The sequence below is a fragment of the Natator depressus genome, chromosome 3 (genome assembly GCF_965152275.1).
Source record: "Natator depressus isolate rNatDep1 chromosome 3, rNatDep2.hap1, whole genome shotgun sequence".
In the NCBI taxonomy this organism is placed as follows: Eukaryota; Metazoa; Chordata; order Testudines; family Cheloniidae; genus Natator; species Natator depressus.
Genome location: NC_134236.1, coordinates 123,616,834 through 123,636,983, shown reverse-complemented (window position 1 = coordinate 123,636,983; position 20,150 = coordinate 123,616,834). Strand labels below are relative to the sequence as shown.

The window sequence follows — 20,150 nt, the reverse complement described above, 5'->3', positions numbered from 1 at the left end:
AGATGTTTTGCAGAAACGTATCTAGTTGACAACCTCTGAAACCACAGGCAGGGTCGAGCCAGAAGCCTGCCTGGTTTCCTGCGATCTCACCTGGTGGGCTGCTGAACCTAGGCTTACAGGGTTCAAAGCTCTGGGTAGCTGCCACTATACAGGCTACCTGAGGACACCAGGGCTTCCAGGTTCCCAGCTGCCACAAAGCTGGATGCCTGGGAGCTCCAGTTCTAGCCAGGGCTTAGCTGACAGTTCCACGGCAGGGAGTCTAGAAGCCCTGAGAATCCTGGTTGAAGCTGGGCCTTACTGGCTTCTAGGCTCACTGCAGATGCTGAAGAGGTAGGAGCTTGGGTGTCCTGTGGCAGGCTTCCAGCGTCCCTGGCGCCAGGGCAGTCCCACCATGCTGGCTGCCCAAGGGCCAGGGACCCCAGGACTTTGGGGTGGTGAGGACTATGCATCGACGGTGTGGATCACACTACTGGCCTTTCCCCTTGTTCTCCAGGTCTATTTTTGAGATGTGAGCAACACATTTTTGGTCCTGATTTTAACTAGTTCACTGCTGGGAGATTTTTTAATACAGGAATTGCTCGATTACAAGCCCTCGTCTGAATGCAGTTCTACTGGTATAGCTTATTCCTATAAATGCATGCAAGTAAGCTATACCCGTAGAAGCACCTTTCATACGGATATCTCGGCTTTCACATTAGGGCATTGCACCACATTACCTTTATCGGCTTCTAAATGAAGAGCGGCATGGCGGTGCAAAAACCTGCTTGTAGACAAGCCCTGAAAATGAGGTGCATTTCCTTCCCCTGTGGCATAGAACAGACAAAGGGATGTGTGGGGAGAAGCATACTGGCCTGCAGATTATCACCCTCCCTGTCCAGCCACCTCAACCTTAATGATGGCTTTTTCATACAATTGGCATCGGAATACTAGCATGGTTGACATTGAGACAGGTCATGTCTTGCTGTATCAGTGTGCTAAAAACAATACTATGTTCTATTTCAAACCAGGCAATAAGTGATTGTTATAAGCGCCAGTGTCATTAGAATCGGATTACAAACAGAGCCACAGTTTTTTCCTGTTTTTCCATGTGCTCCTGTTCACCCCATTTCCCACCCCAACCAAGATAATTAATACTTCCCCACTTGTGCTTCTCCACCGAGCCATGGTAAGATGATTTTGCGTCACTCTCAGTGTTTACGGTACCAGGATTAGTTCCCATTTCATAGGTTTTATTAGTTGTTCCAACACGCTATGGTTAGCAAGACCACAGCGTTTTATTTTGAGGTCTAAAATTTTCTTTTGCTTGTGTGTGCCAAGCTAGGCCTCCATAGACAAACTGCAGCACTATGGTGTGGCCTGAAGAACGTTTATTGCATTAGCCAAGCTAGAATTGCCTCTGATCACTTACAGTTCCTGTCTAGTGAGTGCGCCAATTCTTCTACAACTTGAGGCTTTAGGCTTTATATGAGAGGCTCGTCACAGAAACTTGTGCAGCATCTTTTCTCTCCCCTCCCCCCCCGCCCCCTTTGAGAAACAGGAATTGAAGGCTCACTCGACCTGCAAGCCTTCTGAGCTGACTTAGTTCAGACATTTCTGTTTAGAATGGGGAAGTGTAAATGTTCCAGTGGCTTGAACACAAATTTGAAACGTTCTGATGCTGATTTATACTTTAAACACCAACTGTGTTTTTTCTCAAGTGCAAATAGTTTTATGAACAGGATCCTTAAGTACTCCATACTCCAAACAGTCTGCAAGCTGTCTAGCTTGCTCCTAGAATTTTTTTTAAATTAAGTAGCTGTAGGATTATATACTGAATGATCAAATTAGACCCATAAGGGGACATTCAAACACAGTGTTAAACTTGAACGTAATATTTAAAAAACATTTTTTCACTCTCTGAAAGCACAGATTGCTCACACCTAGTGCAAACAATGCCCCCGTATTAGGACATTGAAAGCATGAGAGAAACGGACAAGGAAGCCAGTCTGGGTTCAGGGTATGACCTAGCCTGGCAGAGGCCTGGGACCCCCTTCTTTCCCCTAGGACAGGAATCAGAGTTCCCCTGCCTAGAGGGAGCAGAGGTTGCTGGGGAGAGGTCTTTCCCCATAGGGTCCCTCACAGTCCACTTCTCCTGCCACATGCAGAAAGCCTATTGCTGGGGGGGAGAAAGGAGCAGGGTCTGCAGGAGGTCCAGAGCAATAGGTCTGGCAGTTTACAGCCTCTACAATACATGAGGCAGTTCTGTCAGAGCTACGATTTCAGTGGGCTCAGCTAGTAGTCGCTACACAAGTCACATGTTTCAATGTTATCTTCACAAGCATGAAAACTAGAAACTTACCTTTTTTAAAAAATGAAAGCAGAGTGTCTGATGTAATCACATGACTCCAGGAGTTGGGGGCCATAGGCAGGGGCCAATAATGTTTATGCTTGAATCTAGCCATAGGAATTGAGTCCTTTTAGCACCATTAAACCCACACCACAAATTTTTAGGCGCTCAATAACCTGTTCAGTTTTAAGTGCATATAGAGGGGTCATCCATCCCAGGTGGATCAGGTCTACCTGTGAAAGACTTATCCAGTCAATCCTTGTCTCAGAGAGGTATGTAGGTAAAAAGCCAGATCCACAGCTGGGTCTTTTCTACATTAGTCATTTTTTTTACCTTGAGTTAATTGATTGCCAATTTACCTTCTAGCCCTGTTAACTAACTCAAGTTATCTGGACACTCCCCAAATATTTGTTCCAGAATACAAAGGGATTGTGGTTTACCTTGCAGTCTACACCAGCCTTTACAACTTTTACCTCCTTTGAGCTAACTGGCAATAAACTTGAGGTAAAAAAGCTTTACTGTTGACCTGGTCTAAATCCATGTAGCTAACTGGCCTCACTGAAGCTGTGCTTATTTACATCAGCTGAGGCTGTTTGATAATTATATTCAATTAGAAATTGTCACTAGGCTAGCTGTATGTCAGTGACTGCATCTGTACGAACCGGTGAATGTAGGAGCTCAATTTTCCATTTTTTATGTATAAATTCCATCTCATGATAGCAATAAACCAACTAGGGAGTGTATTTGGAAGTCATACCATTACTGAAGTGCTTTAAATCCCTTGGCCTTTGGTCTTGTGCTTTATAAAGCACTTTGAGTTATGCTATAATTGCCCAGAAACACACAGCCTGTCATGCTTAAAGGTACATTTTTCAGGGTTGGCAGCCCTACAATTTGATTTACCTTACTAAAATGATTTTCCAAAATGGTCTAATTTTTAAAGTTCCTGTGTTCCCAACTTCCATGATTTTATCATGACTATAGTGATGTTTTTCTCAAAGCCCAAGCGCCCAGATTCATGAGGATCTCAGCTTTCATTGAAAAAGTAAGTTTCTAGCCCTCATGTTTACATAGACAAGCTTGAAAATGTGACCCAGGTGCAGCTTAAAAGATCAGAAACTAGAAGACAAACACAATGAGGCCAACATTTGTAATCAACCCTCCCCCCCAACAACAGCAACAAAAACAACCTCAGGATTTTTGCATGAGTGGGTGTGGCAATACTGAAGTTCATGTAATTCTTTACTGGTGTACTTTCTATATATGTATTTAATAAAGTCAATTCCAAAAGCCTCACTTACATGCAAGGCTATGAAAACAACCTGCTACGGGGATGCAAGGGTGACAACAACTTATTTAGTGAGGAAACTTATGAACAATTATACACTATAAACAATTAAAAAATGCTTTTAAGAGCTATGAAAAATACCAGTGTTCTTTTTACATAAATGACTGTGCAATGTTTGGCTAATATAGCACTTTGTTTTGGGACTGTGTAATACATATTCACCTTACCCCAGCTGATAAATCTGAGATTTTGTTTTGTAAAACTACTCTCACATGTTATATTTTCCTAAATAAGAACCCAAACTACATAAAAAGGGAAACACCTGGAAACCCATATCATGAGTGAGGAAGACACATTAATTATTTTTTATCACAGGGCTTTATAATGGACTGTATAAAGTTTCCTACTGTAATTGGTATATACATTCAACAGTTTTATTGTATGTCAGAGCACATAATTTTGCACAGCTGCTGGAGAGGCATTGCTGAACTTTCTTTTCCATGACAAACACCTATTAAGCAGTCAGCATAAACTCTTCTTGTTACAACCCCTGACATCACCCCCACAGCAAGCGGACACAGAACAGCAATTACTGAATTGCGTATGAAAATTATGGTTTTATTGTCTACACAACTGAAGGTTTAACTCTGACTCTTGCTCCAGTCAGCTCTGTTATAAAGAAGTAATTCTTTTGCAGAACAAATAAGCACAGTACACCATTGTAATCTAAGGAACAGGCACTATTTATGTATTGGAAAGACTTGTTCACAATAGTGCTAGCAGTCTAATGGTCCAGAAGCCACTACTTTAGCAGCTGTAGAGAAAGAAAGCGTGAATAACAAGATATTATACAGAATTGGATGTAGCCTTTGAGAATACAAATGGAATCACCCCTGTTGACACAACTGTCCTATCTGTTAGTTTAACAAGCACGATTGATAGGTAGGGACCATGTATTTAATGTTTATATAAGCGTCTTCTCCACCATAGCGCTCAAAGGCTTCCAGTGTCTCTTGAATCAAATCTCCAATATTTTCACGCTTCTGCTGGCTGTAGTCAATACCGTCTCCTGAATTAACTGGTTAATAAAAACAAAATACAACATTATGTTAGAGTTTTCCTTGTAGCTTTCTGAAAACATGACATAGCTAAATAGAATTGCTGGTCAATGACCATAACTTCACTGCAATCTTTATCCTGTGACATATAATGTTGCTGGATTTAAATATATGAAATTCTATCGATCCATTCATCATCCATCCTGTTCCCATTGAAGTTGTCAATATGGTCTAAAATCTATTTGTAATGTGCCCATTATCTTAGTATCTTGGTGCTATTCTGGATTTTAAAAATACAGAAAACAAATTTTATTAACATCCACAGGCTTTGTCTCTGCAGATTCCCATAGCTAGTCAGTAACATCTTAAGACCATTACAGCTTTATTTCATAGTGATAGTTGGGACAAAACTCAATTGCCTGATATATAAATGCTTATCTCTGAAAAGCTAGGGTCTGTTGTGGTATGAAATCCTTAGTGGATGCTTTTTTGGGATTGTTCCATGCTAAACACCAGATCCACATGCCTACAGTGTTTCAGATAGTGGAGCTCAAAGAGGGGGTGTCACTTGGCCAAAGAGATATATTTGGAGCACAACGCACCACTCAGTCTACTTCTACTCCCTGAAAAATGTGTTAAATTAAGTCAATGTCAAGAGGACACATTATTCTAGCCCATAGACAGAACAACTGTTGCAGCCTTCTCTAATATGGAGCAGGTTGAGAAGTGGCTGTGATGTTTATTTGTGTATAAACAGCATATTAGCTAATGTTAAGAGCCCAGTATAAACTGCTGCACAAAAGTTTTAAAAATGAAAAATAGTGATGGATAATTCTGCTCCCAGGGATTTTAAGAGAGATTTAAACGGGAAAAATGTACTACAATTTGCCGGAAAACAGCACTTCGAAATCTCCAAAGATCTGACTCTCTCAGCATGAATATTCTCCAAAACGTACAACAACCATAACTTGGTAAGGACACTGGATGGCTTAGGGAATTGTCAGTGGGCTCTAGTCCAGCCAGGATACATAGTCTCTGGTAGTGGTTACTAGCTGATGCTTGTTTGGCAGTCCATGGGAAATTAGTTAGTGGCCTCACTCCAGTTATTAGTGGACAAGAATCTACATCGTAAAATTCAGCATCTCAAATAATACTATCTAGCCATTTTGTTGACAGGTTTAGCAAACAGGCCAAGGATACAATTATCAAGGACACTGAAACAACTTCTCACTGCTAGTGACAATGGTTCCTTTCAGGTCAGGACTAAGGCACGTTAAAAGGGTGGGCCAGATTTTACTGCTGCCATATCTGCAGTGCCTGTTCTTTAGAGTGCAGATCTGCAAGGCCCCAGTCCAGCAAGGCACTTAGCCACATGCTGAGTTTGAAGCACATTAATTCAATGGGACTACTCACGTATTTAAATTTAGGCATCATTCATACTTAAGTGTTTTTCTGGATTTGGGTCCAAATGACTCCCAGAGCCAGATCTGGATTCTGGATTTCTGTCATTCTTGCAGAGAGAAACTGGTAAAAGTTTTGCCGCCCTGTACACATGCAGAGATCAGCTGAACAATGGTTACGTGAAAAATTATCCTAATGGTAAAAATTTGATCCTAGAGAACTGCTAACACTCTGTTACAGTTATATGTATAACAACATTTTATCAACCTTGTAAACTCTTATGGTTTATTTATTTATTTGCAAAATGTTGTATAAAATTATAGTATGTAAAGACAGGTATTCTCATCTGAAAGATATTATGATGATGGCTCCTTTTTAAAAAAAATCACCTCTCTCTATCTGATTACATTAGTGATTTCAGAACACATTTGTGACACCAACATTCACTACTATGGAAATGGCTATGATGTTCGAAATAATGGACTATGCCATCATGTAGAAGACAGCAAGGTGGTATTTCAGCAGATCATTTTAATTTACACAAAATAGGTGGTCAATCAGCAATGGTAAGAAAGCAAGAAAGCATTACAAATCAAATGGTATTTTGGTTAAATATGCTTTTATCTAACCAAAAAAGGCCGTAGATTGATGCTAGCACTTCATCTATGAAGAGAGCAGTACTGCCAACATTCCTGACAGCGCTTGATGGTATTTGTGATTTCATTAGCTGCAGCAGGGGAAGCCCTGAACCGTGAACTTACGTCTTGGCAGATAAGTAAAGGAATTATCAATTTTCGAATTGTTTGCTAAAATCTGTAATTTTTAATCCTACATTCTCTCTGATAATGAGCTTAAACAGCTTTCATATGTCTTTAAAAAGTCCATTCAAAATTCCATAATATTGAAGTAACAGTGATATATCACAAAGTGGGAGATCTGGATTAGGTCTCTGGAGGATGACTATGCACTTCAGTTGTGGTGGGGACAGGATTTATGTTCCAGCTGTTTCCTGTGCAGAAGAATTTGTAGAAGCATTCAATACTGGGAAAAGACGTGTAAAATATTTCCTACATTAAATGGCTTGGAGGTTTGATTAAAAGGTAGTGTTCTAGTGATTTCATCAACTAAAGCAGGTCTTGGCAGGTAAAGGTTAGGGTTAGGCAATGATAAGGGAAATAGTATGCAAGGGATAGCTGAAGTAATGTGCAGACTATCATTACAAAAAATTTTCATCAGACATGCACAACCTGTGCAAGGTTCATATCCTCAAGACAGTCATTGTCCACTCTAATTTCAAGATATGGCTTACAAATGACAATACCAAAAAGGTTATTGCAGCATTGAAGTCCTCTGCTAAGTACCACAATAGCCATCCTACATAGCTATAGGAATTAGCAAATCTTTCAGAAAAATAAAGTAATGATTAACCTAACAGGACAATATCCACCCCAGCATTTGTCAACACTAGATGGATGAGCCAGACTGATTTCCTCAGCACACCTAAGGCTAAATATCTAGTCCATAATAATGATGAGTACTTGGAAAAAAATTGCTACCAAATTACAGCAGTCTCAATATGCCCTTCTCCGGTTTAACTTTATTTCACTGTTAGCTTGTATATGGAGCCCATGTTGTCCGCCACAAAAATGCTGCATATGCGATGTGTGAACATGGATCTGATTCATGCTCTTTAAGAAGCTGTCCTTTGCAACACTAATGAACAAGAAGGAAGTGTTAGAAAGCATATCTGTTGTACTACGATGTCAAAGTGAAACATCTGGCAGATTCAGCATGGATCAAGAAATCTTGTCCTTAGAGAAAATGTTGTTACTTGTATAGAACATGCATACTGAAGGAATATTAAGATTTCAGGTCTAGAGGACTGGAATTGGGAAAATATTTTTTAATTCCTTTCCTGGATCAAACAAATAGTTTCTCTGCCTCCTAACAGTATATGGTATGTACAACAGTATATGATACTCAAAGGTGAACTGAAAGACCTGCTTTAGTTGATGAAATCACTAGAACAAAGACTAAAGAAGGAAAAGCAAAATCTCTCTCAAAGTGTTAAGGACTGAGTATATGAGGGCAGTCGCCATGTCGTGAGGGGAACCAATTTGTAAGATTCAATCTGATCTACTCTTATCTCTGGGAGTTCTTTAGAATCTTAAAGTGTACTAGAAATTCTTTTAGTTTATTAGCGCTCTCTTTTGGCAGACCTGGTCTCCTTCTATTCAAGGTGTTTTAATTGGCTGGATGTGCTCAAGCACCTCTGTGTAAATCAATGGTACTAAAGCTTGCCATTGACAATGACTGTGTCCAAGGTCCTACTTCATGGATGACATGAATTAAAACTGGAAGGGCTGTACAACCATAAAGATAGAGAAGGCATAGCATTTGGAATATTACAACTTCCCAAGATTTTAAATTCTTCAAATCTGCTCAGGTCTTGTTGAAAAGAATGAGATTCAAACAGCCATCTGAAGAGACTTTGAAGCAGGCCCTTTACTCCGAGCTTAAACGTTTTTTTTTTTTAATAACAAAGATGTGAGACTGTAGTCAAAGACCATTCAACTATTTCATTTCTAATGCACAAAAAAAGGATTTAAAATTTGTATCCTGGGATATGCTGATTCCAGCAGACATTTTTGAACAAATCAATAATAAATAATAACAATAATACATAGCTCTTATGTAATGGTTTTCATTCATAGATCTCAAAGCACTTTACTATGGAGGGTAACTATCATTCTTCCCTTTTTTCATTTGGAGAAACTGACGCACAAGGAAGTTAATTTTGCATTCTTTTGCCAAAACTCTACTCCCCTTTACCAGTTGGTGTCAATCCTCATTGCCATCTCGAATGTGATGAAAAGGGTGCAATTCTAAATTACTCTTTTGCTTCACCTTGTGGCCTGGACTGTTTTCAATCATCATTGTGTAGCTGGATACAGTCCATTTAATATGCCTTAGGAACCTCATATCAAGAAGTATTATCTATATTCAGTATACTGCAATATTGCTCCGCCCAGTGTTCACAGAGAGGAAAGCGTAGCAAAGCTCGTGATGAAATTGCATGATATGTCACAGCTACCATTAATTAAAGACTTGTTTAATCCACCACATGGTCATCTGCCCTCACATCGTCCATTGTGGATAAGTTTTACTGAGTGAGGGATTTACGGTAGAGGATGCGTGGCGAGCTTCATGGTCCACAGAGAAAGAGAAAAATAATTATCTTGTCTCAGACCCCACTCATTCATAGAATCATAGAATATCAGGGTTGGAAGGGACCTCAGGAGGTCATCTAGTCCAACCCCCTGCTCAAAGCAGGACCAATCCCCAACTAAATCATCCCAGCCAGGGCTTTGTCAAGCCTGACCTTAAAAACTACTAAGGAAGGAGATTCCACCACCTCCCTAGCTAACGCATTCCAGTGTTTCACCACCCTCCTCGTGAAAAAGTTTTTCCTAATATCCAACCTAAACCTCCCCCACTGCAACTTGAGACCATTACTCCTCGTTCTGTCATCTGCTACCACTGAGAACAGTCTAGATCCATCCTCTTTGGAACCCCCTTTCAGGTAGTTGAAAGCAGCTATCAAATCCCCCCTCATTCTTCTCTTCTGCAGACTAAATAATCCCAGTTCCCTCAGCCTCTCCTCGTAACTCATGTGTTCCAGTCCCCTAATAATTTTTGTTGCCCTCCGCTGGACGTTTTCCAATTTTTCCACATCCTTCTTGTAGTGTGGGGCCCAAAACTGGACACAGTACTCCAGATGAGACCTCACCAATGTCGAATAGAGGGGAACAATCACATCCCTTGATCTGCTGGCAATGCCCCTACTTATACATCCCAAAATGCCCTTGGCCTTCTTGGCAACAAGGGCACACTGTTGACTCATATCCAGCTTCTCGTCCACTGTAACCCCTAGGTCCTTTTCTGCAGAACTGCTGCCTAGCCATTTGGTCCCTAGTCTGTAGCAGTGCATGGGATTCTTCCGTCCTAAGTGCAGGACTCTGCACTTGTCCTTGTTGAACCTCATCAGATTTCTTTTGGCCCAATCCTCTAATTTGTCTAGGGCCCTCTGTATCCTATCCCTACCCTCCAGCGTATCTACCACTCCTCCCAGTTTAATGTCATCTGCAAACTTGCTGAGGGAGCAATCCACACTATCCTCCAGATCATTAATGAAGATATTGAACAAAACCGGCCCCAGGACCGACCCTCGGGGCACTCCACTTGATACTGGCTGCCAACTAGACATGGAGCCATTGATCACTACCCGTTGAGCCCGACAATCTAGCCAGCTTTCTATCCACCTTATAGTCCATTCATCTAGCCCATACTTCTTTAACTTGCTGGCAAGAATACCATGGGAGACCATGTCAAAAGCTTTGCTAAAGTCAAGGAACAACACGTCCACTGTTTTCCTCTCATCCACAGAGTCAGTTATCTCGTCATAGAAGGCAATTAGATTAGTCAGGCATGACTTGCCGTTGGTGAATCCATGCTGACTGTTCCTGATCACTTTCCTCTCCTCTAAATGCTTCAGAATTGATTCCTTGAGGACCTGCTCCATGATTTTTCCAGGGACTGAAGTGAGGCTGACCGTTCGAAGGATCCTCCTTCTTCCCTTTTTTAAAGATGGGCACTACATTAGCCTTTTTCCAGTCGTCTGGGACCTCCCCCGATTGCCGTGAGTTTTCAAAGATAATGGCCAATGGCTCTGCAATCACATCCGCCAACTCCTTTAGCACCCTCAGATGCAGCGCATCTGGCCCCATGGACTTGTGCTCGTCCAGCTTTTCTAAATACTCCCAAACCACTTCTTTCTCCACAGGGGGCTGGTCACCTCCTCCCCATGCTGTGCTGCCCAGTGCAGTAGTCTGGGAGCTGACATTGTCAACCTGGGTTTGATTTACTGCAAAGAAAATGGAGCATGCTGAACCAGTTTCACACCAGACATGGAATTTGTGTTGCAGCAGAATTTTGGTGGCATTTTAGCGACAGTCCACTATGTCAGTGTGGGCAGTCACAAACCATGACACCAGTTACTGAGGACTGCAAAATGACTCAACTTCCTGGAGGTCTTCATGCCTTGAATATCGTTGATAAGAACACTGTGGCTTGGCTTGACTGGATTGCATACGCCAAATAAATAAAATCTATATTTGCGCATGACAGAAATAAACAGTTCCTTTAGCATACTGACAATAGTCTCCACTACATAAACGGAGTAATTCTGAAAGTGACTGCATATACCAAATGATCAGGCACAAAGTTAAAGTTAAAAAAAAAAGTATGATTGTCTTTATCATTACTTTGCAGAGACCATAAAAAGGGACACCAACATGTTAATTTTTTTAATGTTCTGCTTTCCTTGTATTAAAAACACCTTTAATTATTCAAACTGAAAGTATTTCACAAAGCTATGGGGCCAAATTCTACCCTCTAATATGCACAGAATTCCCACTGACTTCACCAGGAGCTGTAGTTGCATATCCAAAGGCAAACTTGGTTGGCTAATTTACGTTTCACCATTGAGGCCAATCATTTATCTTTTACAATGCTACAGTATTTAGTTGCAAACACTGCAGGGGAAAGTTTAAATCTAAGGAGAAACCAGATATGTTTGCAATTAAACAAACACCAAAAACATACACACTCATGGAAACATTTTCTATTCCTCTAAAATGTATTTTAACAAAACCTTTATTTTGGGTCTAAATTTACTTGGTCTCTCTAGGTATTGTATCTGCTGATACCTTCCTAATTCTTACCCTCATTTTCTTGCTTTAACAATAGAAAGAACCTATATTTTGTGTTGTCTTCCATATGTGGCTAAATTTTAGTTTACTTCATAAATTAATATTTATTTTTAGAATAAATGTATCGTTTAGCTAAAAACAATTCTGATAGTCAACAACCTGGTGAAAGAATGAAAGAAGTAATCTGATTGGAAAGGAAACATTTGACTGACTTACGTTTTTAGTAAAGATGCAAGCCTATTGGAAATAGTTTTAACTACTTGTAAATTGCTGCTGTAAATTTTTTTTTTTTTTGAAAATGAGCCAAGATAGCGGCTGTTATCACAGTTTTCCATTTCCAGGAAACATTAGCAACATCAGATGCAATCCATTCTAAGTCCAGCTTTTTTTTTTTAATTGAGACACTAAAATGAAAACCAAATCACAGATTTTCTGACAAATGTTATTAGCAAACATAGTCAACCAATAAAGGGGAAAAAGATATTCCTAAAGTTATTTGTCTTTTTAAGTACTTACATTTCTCTAACAAACTTTAACTTTGAAGTCTGCCCATGTTTGTACTAGTGATCAATATCATAACAAAGCAGTGTTAAATAATCTTAGATAAACAGCAGGCATGACAGGGGACAGAAGCATGAGGCAGAAACCTTAATGGCCTTGATGCACTGTTTACTGTTGCAAAATAATAAATTAAGTCACAAATCGTACTTAAAGTGCAAAAAAGGTTGCACCATTTGTGCAGATCAGATGTTTTCCCAATTATTTTGGATATAACTGAGCTTGTACAAAGTATCTTTTGTTTGTAGAAAAAAAGTGTTTATGTGCAAAATGGGAGTGGATTTGCTAACCATGAGCGGAAAATACATTTGATATTATTTGATGCTAAGTTCTGTTCCAATTGGAGCTCAATTAATGCAAAATTCATGATAACAATGTATAAACATACATAGACATGGAATAAGCATTCTTTAGTTGATAAAGTAACAAAGTGACATAACAGAAAGTCCAAAATATTATAAGGATCATTGATTTTATTATAAACCATAATCACACAATAACCCATATTTAATAAAACCATATTAGTTCATACTTAAAATAAAGATGCCCCATAATATGTCTCCTTCTTTAGGAAAGCTTTTGTTCATGTATTCAAAATGCTGAAAGGAGCAGGGTCGCAGGGCTGTACGAGTGGAAAGTTCAGTAATTCATGACTTAGTATTAATAAAACTTTAGGATATGTTTGTATACCTGTCACCATCTGTTATGGAATATGTTTAATCTTCTTTAAACTTTTCTTTTACAAAAATGAATGTAAAGTTCAAGGGCTCAATCCTGCATAACTTGCACGATTAAAAGCCTCTGACTTCAGTGAGAGATTTGGAACTTCACTGACTGCAGAAGTGGGCCCAGTATTGTCATTATAGTGTAACCAGAGAAAAAAGTTAAAGAAATAAATTGTTCCATGAGCATTAATCTGAGTTCCTGTGACAAAAATGAAGAAACTGCTAAGTGTGCCTAAAATCGCCTGTTTATCCCTTTTTTACTGTTCCCTAATGAAGTGGACCTAAATGGAAACTTTAGAACAGTGAAGGGTGCTTAAAGACAGAGAAGGAGATGGGTGTGGAGGGATGTGCAGATTCTCTAAGATGTATTTTGTGTATGTACAGAAATAGGATTGAACACTTGTACTTATGACGATTAGAGGATTGGAAGCTCAGGAAACTTAAGTGTGCTTATTTATTCTCAAGCTAGGTATACAGTGCAGACAGTTGCAAGATGAGCTTCTTACAAATCCATAAGAATAACCTTAACCCTGACCTCTAAAGCAAAAAATATTTCATTCTTTATACTGATATCTCTTTGAAACAGAACTAGGCAAACTTTGTCACCTGAACCAATGTACATGAAGGTTAGAAGCGTATGACCCTCTCACGGGTTGAATTTGCATTCCTTTTATGAACAGTATGAGAGTCACAATGAATGAATGCTCACCAAATGCCAGTTACTAAACATGCATTTTTCAGCAGAGAAAGCTTCCATTTGAACTGGTGGCAGCTATTCAAACAAAATGAAGTATGTATACGTTTTACATTATTGGCAGTAAGCCAACTGTACAATAAACTGACACATTATAATGCTGCGGTCTTTATTTACAGTGGAAGATGTGATGCAGCTAAAAGATGGAAGGAAGATTATTCACTTGTCATTAGCCTTCTCTGAGTACACTGTCTTTGCAGATGCACCATTTTTGTACTGTGAATGCTGAAACCTTTTGAAAGCTGTAACGCCATGGGTAGCACACACATACCTTATCCAGAATCAAATGTTTTGACTAAGGCTATAAGAATCCTTGTTTCAAACTGGCCCCTCCCCAGTTATTTCTGCTTTGCAAAAGTCTCTCTGAAAGAACTTGCAGGAAGGTAAGTAGCTGGGAAGAGGCAAAGGGAGAAAAACTCAGAACTTCAGTTGTAGATGAAAGAAGAAAAGGAGTACTTGTGGCACCTTAGAGACTAACCAATTTATTTGAGCATAAGCTTTCGTGAGCTACAGCTCACTTCATCGGATGCATACTGTGGAAAATACAGAAGATGTTTTTATACAAAAACATCTTCCTCACTTCTTCGGATGCATACTGTGGAAAATACAGAAGATGTTTAAAACATCTTCTGTATTTTCCACAGTATGCATCCGATGAAGTGAGCTGTAGCTCACGAAAGCTTATGCTCAAATAAATTGGTTAGTCTCTAAGGTGCCACAAGTACTCCTTTTTTTTTTGCGAATACAGACTAACACGGCTGCTACTCTGAAACCAGTTATAGATGAGTTACCTTCATTTCTTCTTTGAGATTATGTCCCCACTCTTTTGGGACTTAGCAGCTGTAACAGATCCAGGTGGAAGACTGAGGAGCACTTAGTTCAATAAAGACTGAACTCTCCAAATGAGCATCTGTTTTAGCACCAGTACTGACAGAATAATGTTGACTAAAACTGAGAGTTGAGCTCCTCACAGCAGCCTTACAGAAACAGGCAGGCTTTTCAACATGCTGTAGAAAATGACTTTCTTCTGATAGAATATACACTGAGGATATCTGATTCTGGACCGATGTTTGGTTCTAGTTAGGGTGACCAGATAGCAACTGTGAAAAAACGGGATGGGTGGGGGGTAATAGGTGCCTATATAAGAAAAAGTGCCCAAAAACGGGACTGTCCCTATAAAAATGGGACATCTGGTCACCCTAGTTCTAGTGGGTCTGAATTCAGAATATGCTGTAGTTAGAAATGGTTTTCCCTTCAGACTTCCCTGCAAAAGCAATGAATAAATCAAAGGAGATCGCTGAAAAGGCTTTGCCCTACCCAGATAGGTCAGAGTTCATTAAACGTTCAGTTAGTGCAATATTGCTTCCTCAGACAAGTCATGAGATTTTTGGAAACAAGATGAAGTTAATACACTGGTTAAGGTGAAATTGTGAAATCCCTTTGGGAAGAAATCTGGAGCGGGAGTGCAGCACCGCTGTGTCCTTGAGGAAGATTGTGAAAGATGGATTTGGAATGAATATCTGAATCTCACTCATTCACCCTCCACACTGATTTATTAGCCACGAACAATGTAACTTTCCGAGAGAGGTAGTATGGAGAACATTCCCCAACAGACACAAAGGCAAGTGATAAATCTTGGTTGTATTACATTTTATATTCTGTGACACTGGTGAAATTCATAGTGTGTAGATCTGGGATCTGCCAAGAGGAACCTCCTACAATATAGTTGTGATAGAAGGTTTTCCTAAATGATATCACATGGAAATCTCATGCAGCAAAGCATGAGACCTAGCAGCACTAAAAATGACTTGATTGATCCTTGGGGTTGCAGTACTATTATTATCTTCCTGTCCGTGAATCTCTCTTCTAGGAAAAAAGCTGTAGATGCAGAAGGTGGGGGGGGGGGGGGGAGGGCAGTCCCTGAGTTTGTAAGAAATTGACTTCTCCTGGTTTGTGTGGCAGTTCAGCCCTCTGAAGGGGAAGCAGGCTGTATGAAATAATGCTTGAAGAGACTGCACCTTGGTATGTAATCTTGCTGAACAGTGACGTGCTTGTATTCCATAGTGAGCAGCTATGTGTGAGGCTGCAGCCATAATGTGAAGTGAATCCACTCTACCCAGCTGCTAATAAAAGCTGCTGCAGGAGCTGAGATAGGTGGTCTGTCGTGGGAGTACCAGCTCTGGAACTGTCCGCCACTTTGGATCTACCACTAAGAACCTCTCTCAGTCTGAAAAGCTGAGAACTAGATTGTGGCTGTTGGTAATAGCACTAGAAATTAAACTTTAGAAGCAGGGATATCCCATCATTCTGTGGAGAAGACCAAATGACATGTTCATTATAGTCTCTGGGCCAGCTCTACATGACTAGGACATAATCATATAATAACGTCAAGCAACGACAGAGCTACCATTCAAAACAATGGGAGTTTTGTACAGAGAGAGAGAGTAGAATATGGCCCTTATGTAGGATTCCATCCCCTCCCCCCCCTCCATCTATCAAGAGCTTGGTACTGCCACTTCTGTCAGGCACTGGGCTTTAGATTTGGACCAAAGAGAGCAGAATTAGACATACAGTGTGGCAACACAGAGAAAATGTTTTTCTCTGGATACTTATGCAAGCCTTTATGTGATTAGTTCCTTTGCTACTTAATATAAAATCATCTCTTATTTTGCCATTTTTGTGATGGCATGATACTTTGTACAATGTGTTTTTAAAACTGTGCACCTAAAAATTTTCCGTCGGGACTACAATGTAATGTTATTAAGACACTTAATTTTTCCAAAACTCTAATGCAATTGTGTATAATCTGATAAATAAATATATAAATAAATAAAACTGGTTTACATAAAACCATAAAATCAGAAATTGCTAACATTTTCTTCTGAGAGATTGTTATTGTTAATACACTTTCCAATGTTTTAAGAGGAAAAATGTTTTCATATAAGCAAGCATAATTTTCCTATTTATTTTGTTAACTATTGTATTATTCTTTTTGTTCATTATTTTAAGATAATAGTATTGTTCTTCCAAAAATGTTCTCTCATTATCTCCCTCCCCATTTAAAATAGTATTTTTGTAAAAAGCAATAGTAAAATATATTTACAGGAGAGGGAATAAAAAAGGGAGTTTCTGCTTTACTGTATCTATGCTATTATTCTATTGTTGGCAAGCAACTATTTGAGACAATTTTTACATTTGTAGAACTGGAATAACCGACAAGCATATCGTCCCCTATAGTCATATTTGTTTTCCACATCCAATGAACGTAATGTACACAGAAGGAAAAATTCCACTGCTTTTCTTTTGAACAGGGCATATGAGACACACAGCGGGGCAAATTCTCTTCCTTTAGATCTACAGTACTTTACTGAAGTCTAGGGAGTTGCATGGTTGCAACAGCAAGCAAAACCTGACCCAGTGACTTACAAGTGAAATATTCCTGGCACTCTTGTATCTAATACATTTATTGTATATATTTTTGTCTAGAGGCTGACCTAAAACCAAACTCTGGATTGGAACAGCCCCAAAACTGGGAAAAATCAAATCTGGATCTGAACGTTGCTTCTCAGTTTAACTTCTGTCTTTACCTGCTGCGGATGTTCTGAGAAGGCAGGAAGTGAAGTAGTGCTAGTTGTATAGTGGTTATCAGAGCCATCCTCCATAAGCAGGGCAGAATGACTTAGTGTGGATGCTGGGGAGAGCTTGGTGGGCTGTATACTGCCAGTCCTTAAAAGAGAGCAGTGTACGCTCCCAGCTAGCATGTGATGCATAGTCTGGGAGTCTAAACCATGTCTCCTTGGGAGTACGGGGAGAGGCCAATTAGCATAGAATGGAAGTTCCCCACCTCATGCTTTCTTGAGTTCTAGCCATGTGTCCTGACATACTGCTGTGCTAGGACCGAGGGACATGGGGTCAGAGGCTCTCTATGCAACCCTCAGCACATCCACACAGAACAGGGCAGAATACGACCCCTTTATGTTCTCTATAAATACTACTACAAGTTTATTAAGTTTGTCTTTACAATTTTAACCTCTGATTCATTGTTCTCAGATTCTATGCCTGTGACCTCTGAGCCTCAGAGAACCTTGAATCTGTTGACTGAAGCTGAAGATTATTTTATACATATGTGCACAGGTGCGGGAGACAAGAGAGAGAGATTGCTGGATGCTCCAAGTCAACTTGACTAGTCTAGAGATTTGTTACAAACAGCCAGGAAGACAGCTAACTTGCAGTGTAGTGTACTGTCTGGCTGAATATTTGTCAGTTTACATGGTCTTATGTTATAATGAAGAATGAAAATAAAACGCTGTGAAGAAGATCTACTTTGGTGACTAAAAACATGCCTCCTTGCACACTGATGATCTTTGAGCATAGATATGCTTGGACTGTATTTAGTTTTACATTAGAACCAATGAAAGAGCCATTTCCATGAACAGTTAGGTTTTTGTAAGTATGTGGTATCATAGCCTAGTTCAGGGATCAGCAACCTTTGGCACACGGCCCAACAGGGTAAGCCCCCTGGTGGGCCAGGCCAGTTTGTTTACCCACCGCGTGCGCAGGTTTGGCCGATTGCAGCTCCCACTGGCCGCGGTTCGCCATCCCAGGTCTATGGGGGCTCCGGGAAGCAGTGCCCAGCACACCCCTCGGCCTGCGCCTCTAAACAAACCTGCCCAGCCCGCCAGAGGGCTTACCCTGGTGGGCCGCATGCCAAAGGTTGCTGATCCCTGGTCTAGTTTAAAAAATGGCTTGGAAGAGGAAAATGACAAGCATCCAAGTGGGAGAGCTTTTAAAAGAAAGATCCTCTTACACTTTTCCTGAAATATTTATTCTTCACTGCTTCACTTTGGGTAGTCAACCTCCTGGGAAGAGATGGAAAAGCGACACTTCACAGAATGCCCTCTCTGTCTCTCTCCAGTAGAGCACAGATGGCTGTTTCATCTTATAGTTTGTTTTATGATAAGGGAAGCCTTGCATTTAAAGGCCTGTGTCCCAACTCTGCAGATGCAGTGCTGAATTGGTTCCCCTGGAAACAATGGCTCTGGAGCGATTAATAGAAAGCACTACTTCAGAAAAGATTGTTGAGGATTTCCGGAATAGTGGGTCATAGCAGCTCATGTAGCATGGAGGCCTTTGAAGAAAATCTTTGAAAGTCATTTTAAAGAGGGAGGGATACACTATACTAGCTTCTCTCAATTCCTGTTAACATGATGAGCAACTGCAAATAATTCTCCATATATCACCAAAAGGCTGGGTCACTGAATACTGATTTATGGAGGATGCTTCCTGAATAATAATAATTATATATAAAACATTCAGCGTGCTAGCTTCTTTACTGACAAATAAAATAGACAGTCCTTGTACCAGAGCGTTTACAGTATAAATGTAGACATGACAGAGGAAGTGGCAAGCAACAAACAATGAGGGAAAATAGGGAGATGGGAAGCCAAAAGATGTAGTCATATGGTCACGCGGTTACTGAGCTTTGTTATAGGCATTTCTTGAAGGTTCTGATTTACACACCCACACATACACAGCGGTACAATGATAGTCTTGCCATATATATTTGGAACAGAGTCTCCATTATAATTTTAATTAAAAAATGTCAGTCAAGGAGCTCTACTAACCTTGGCAACTGGGTTTCTGGGCTGAGGGTGATCAGTAAACGTTGTGTCGATTTAGCTTTGTCTTGTAAAATATGGTTTAGTTTTTATTTTACATGTGCCTATAACTTTTGATAGGCACATTGTGTAAATTAAAATAGGTATTTTGCAGGCACTGAAAACGCACAATTTTTTACAAGATTTGCAATTTATCCTTTGCACCCCTAGGTCACTGCAGAAGGACTGTGACGCATTCATGGGCCACGATCACAGTCTGGCTGGCTCCCCTGTGTAGGGTGACCAGATGTCCCGATTTTATAGGGACAGTCCTGCTATTTGGGGCTTTGATTTATATAGGTGCCTATTCCCCACCCCCACCCCGCCCCCACCACACACATACCCCTTGTTCCAACTGTTCACACTTGTTATCTGGTCACCCTACCCTTGTGGGTAGTCTCAGCTATGAGGCCAAGGAATGAGGCAAGTCCTTCCAGACCAGGGCCGATGATGCAAGCCATTTAGGGAAGTCTGCATTGCAGCTGCGTGTTTTGTGGCTAAACCTAAAGCTTTCTTTTCTAGTGTTGTAAATCCAGCACATTTTTTGAGCAATTTATTAGTTTTAAAAGTGACACTTTCCTATGCTTGCAATTCCTTCTTCAGACCCACATT

General features: G+C 40.2%; 1 protein-coding gene across 7 annotated transcripts in view; it reads right to left on the bottom strand.

The window, feature by feature from the left end:
- Positions 1-4,111: 4,111 nt before the first annotated feature.
- PACRG (parkin coregulated) overlaps positions 4,112-20,150 on the bottom strand; it is a 473,776-nt gene continuing 457,737 nt past the window's right edge. The window contains exon 6 of one of the 7 annotated variants that reach the window (XM_074948740.1): positions 4,112-4,692. In XM_074948740.1, the coding sequence (XP_074804841.1) occupies positions 4,532-4,692 (161 nt within the window). In that variant the 3' untranslated portion in view covers positions 4,112-4,531. The remainder of the gene's footprint in view (positions 4,693-20,150) is intronic. The other 6 variants (XM_074948743.1, XM_074948742.1, XM_074948741.1 and 3 more) reach the window with 6 other exon arrangements.